This window comes from Sphaeroforma arctica (assembly GCF_001186125.1).
Source record: "Sphaeroforma arctica JP610 unplaced genomic scaffold supercont1.3060, whole genome shotgun sequence".
In the NCBI taxonomy this organism is placed as follows: Eukaryota; class Ichthyosporea; order Ichthyophonida; genus Sphaeroforma; species Sphaeroforma arctica.
In genome coordinates, this window is record NW_014037498.1 from 1 (window position 1) to 4,145 (window position 4,145).

A 4,145-nucleotide genomic window follows, 5' to 3' on the forward strand; every position below is an offset into this window, starting at 1 on the left:
ATATATATGTATATATTTACATATATATATACACACTCTGACACACACACACACACACACATATATATATATATATATATATATATAGAAAATGTAGCCGGAGTCATATATACATGTTTACCAGACAACCAATATCTCTGGCACGTTGCACAACATATTTAAGAAACGATGCCAGGATGCCTAAGCGTTAGGATGTATGTGGAATTGTGAGATGAACCTAATTTTGATATCGCCATTTGAGATTCCCGAATGCATAAACCCGAAAAGAAATACTGTCATAGAGGGAGGGTATGATATACTTTTATGATCGCATTCGCAACACCAACAAACCATACTTTTTCAAAGTATAAAAGTTAGTCACAAAAGACACATAAGAATATCAGTCCATCAGATTCAACATTGAGAGTCCGAAATCGATATAAAAGGTAGTATGAAAACCGGCACTCTCTTCGCGGTAGCCCTCGGCTTAATTCACAATGGTAGTGTCCTCGGACATGCTTATCTACCTTGGCCAGAGGCGAGAAATGTGCCAAACAACTACGAGCCACAGTCTTTGGCAGCAGTTGGACCAGGTACAGTATTGATGGGTGAATCCTACCGCCACGGCCTCTGCGGAAACAAATGGCACGAGAGTCCTCAGAATTGGAATGTGCCAACCGCACCTAAAGCAACATACACTCAGGGTAGTGTAATAGACGTATCCGTAATAGTAACTGCACATCACTTGGGATATATATTTTGATTTGCAGCTCTGTGATTGAGGAGTGCTTCTTTCAACATAAACTCACACGTCCGAACTGTGATCCCAATGTGCATGATTGCACCAAATGGTGGAAACCCTTGCTCGAGTCGAAAAATCGCTGTACCCAGTCACCGCTAACGGTGGGTATATGGCACAAACAGTTCCGTCTGGCACTGTTTTGCTGAAGACCCAGTTCCAGCTACCAGCCAATGTTCATTGCACCAATTGCGTACTGCGATGGCACTATTTAGCCACCAACTCGTGCCCTCCAGAGAATCACAGCCAAAATCCCATGCAAATATCCGAGGAGTTTTGGAATTGCGCGGACATCCGAATCGATGATGTGCAAGGACCAGATGCGACCACGAATACGCTTCCTTCTGAAGCACTCATGAATGCGCTTCCCCTTCGAAAACCACAAAATTTAATGGGGACTGGTTTCAACGAACATTGTCCACCCGAAGCTATTGGTGAATATGGGGAATTCGCCTCAGTATTGCAATGCTATAACCCAACCGGACCAGAATGTGAATACGGTGGTGTTGCCCCATCTCCTAAGCCCACTGCAGCTCCCACAATGCCTCCAACAATCACCACAGCTGAAGCAAGTACCACAGATGGTGCCACTCCACCAATGAATGCTGAGTGCGGAAACTGTGTCGGCTGCCTGCACCCAGGGAATAATGGTTGGCGTGCGTGCTACACCGACTGGTCCCCCATCACTTGCGCTATGAATGCACAATATGGATACGACGCATGCTACCCTAGCGAAGGTATTCCAGTGGAGACAGAAAGATACACCACAAGTGACGATACATCAACGGGCATGCCAAGTAGTTCGCCCAGCACAGCTACTACATCGTCTATCTCGAGCACGTATACTGTGTCCTCATCCGAAATAATAGCTTCATCAACTACAGTATCCGCCACGCCAACGATCGAGTCCACCTATATGTCTATTTTAGCTACAGAGTCGACACCGACTACGGATATCGTTTCTTCTCCAACAGAAACCGACAAACCGAAATGGTCTGCTGGCGGTAATTCCAAATACCTTAGCTGTGCTGAAAGTCAATGTTATGGCTGCTTAAGAATTGGCTATCAGTGTGATGGAGCAACCCAAGACAAAGAAGCCTTTGATGGCTGGCTGGATCCTGGGCATGTATGGTGTGAGATTTAAATATACTACAGCCCTAAAGTATGCACACAAATAGTTTAAGATAGCTGTCATTAACCTTGTAACTAATAAAGCAAACAGTTTTAAACGTTAAAAATCTTTTAGGATTTCAATGAGCGCATCCAGAATCGTTCTATTGCTGCAATTTGTGGTGGGATAATAAATCGAGTAGTGTATACTTAGTGCCTAGTGAGCTTGTACTTTCGACACTCAACAATATTCAGATAGCATTGTTATATAGCATGTAGTAAACATGTTTGTAACATTTACTTTCAAAGGCAGAGGCCCGAGGACTCTACCGAGAATAAAAAAATGAAAGTAGTAAATAGATAAATATACAGTATATATACTGTACAATTGTTTGTATATACATTCTTTTTCGAAGAATCCGGAGTCGGTTTTATCTGCAACACAAACCGATACACCGAATTGGAGACCTGGTCCTAATTCTGAATTTCGCAAATAGCTGAGCTGAGAGTCAGTATAATTGTTTCGTGAGAACTGACTGGTTGTAGTGCGATGCGTCACAACCCAAACCAAGGCCGCCTGTGACGGTTGGCTCGATGTGTATCTGTAGTGCGAAATTTAAATTGACAATTTTAACGATTACTTACACAAGTATTTTCATATTATAGTAGCTCGGACATTGTAGTATCCAGCGCCCTGTATTATCCCCAGATTTATTCCACGTACTAGGCCACTTTCTAGGCTTCAAAGTTGCGCTGCGTTTGCCGTTAACGGACAAGGTATATATATTTAGAAATTCCTGTCACAAACCGAGCGGGAAGCCCGTGAAATGAGGCATCATGGGTGATACAAAATTTGAACAGAAAAACGTCAGTCCACTTCTGCTGCTCAGCTCTGAATTTCTCCTCGGGTTCGAATTGTATTCGAGCATACATAGGAATACAAAATATTTTAATACAAAGTTGACCTTTACTTGACCATGCTAGGACGGAATACTATTGTCAAACCTCTGAATAAAACGATGCCACCGCGAGAAGGTACAGAGACGGGGAAGTCTACCTTCTAGATGATTCAGTAGGCTATGCTTCTGGCGACCGGAAATGATCAACATCGTAAAATTGAAATATGTTCTTGATAATTTTGTTGTCAAATTTTATTGCAGTTGAGGGTGGGCTGAAAACAATCTCTAAAAGAGAGATATCAGCCCATTGTTGACTTTCTGTAAATAAGGGTTTGGCTTATTGTTGAGAGGCTTAACGCCTGGGACCAGAAGGTTCGTATTCCATTCCTGGGTAGATCGGTGCGTATACGACCTGAAGTCTGACGACTTGAGTCTTTGAGAGTTGAGAGTTGACGCTCACAGCTGAGACCAGGAGAGGACAGAGAGGCTGAACTTCACTAAGTAAATAGTAAAACGAAAATTTATATATCATTTATGTATGTACGAAAACTGCGCTCTGGTTGATGATGCGGTCAAAAGGCAATTCGGACAAATGGCAATTGCGAGAACGCCGGTGTGAACTTGCTGTTTGCCAAAATTGCTGTTCGACCCCAGACATTTCCAGAGGGCCGACGGAAATCTCAACCAATCCCCGATTCCTCAGGGGCTCAGCCGCCCAGGCCCCAGTCACTCAGAGATCAGAGGATAAATAATGTGATACCGAATGAGTCATACTTTTTTAGTCCTTCTTTGATGTTTTAATTCGACAATACTTGTGAATCTAAAAAATGATGTACAGAGACGTATTTATTTATTATTTTTATGTTTTGTATTGGCACCATACTTGATAGTTACATATTAATATACACATACATACCTACGGCATCTTCAGTACGTACAGGAAAATAGCAATCAGAAAGTTCTATATGCAAAAGTCCTGAGACTTCCGATTGCCCACAATCACAAGTTTGATTTCAACTGTATTCTGATTTCGAATACTTCTTGTTCGATACTCAAATTACTATACCACCCCATATATACTTATATAGTAGTATGTGGGGAGCTCCAAAGGCACCGGTGTTTGACGGAAATCGCCTGAAAGTCGATTTGAAATTATGCGCTCAACGACTTTCTCAAGCCCAGCGTAAAAGAGCAAATCAAAACCTCATAACGCGCAGAGAAATAGCAAAGGTACCCCTAATATATATATATATATATATATATATATATATATATATATATATATATATATATATATATATATATATATATATATATATATATATATATATATATATATATATATATATATATATATA

The 4,145-nt window shown here is 41.2% G+C and overlaps 1 protein-coding gene across 1 annotated transcript; it reads left to right on the top strand.

The window, feature by feature from the left end:
• Positions 1 to 827: 827 nt before the first annotated feature.
• Positions 828 to 2,048, top strand: SARC_13244 (hypothetical protein; the record flags this gene model as incomplete). Its single annotated transcript, XM_014292628.1, has 1 exon — positions 828 to 2,048. One exon carries the CDS (start codon positions 828 to 830, stop codon positions 1,920 to 1,922), a length of 1,095 nt encoding a protein of 364 aa, XP_014148103.1. The 3' UTR covers positions 1,923 to 2,048.
• Between the last annotated feature and the right edge of the window lie 2,097 nt (positions 2,049 to 4,145).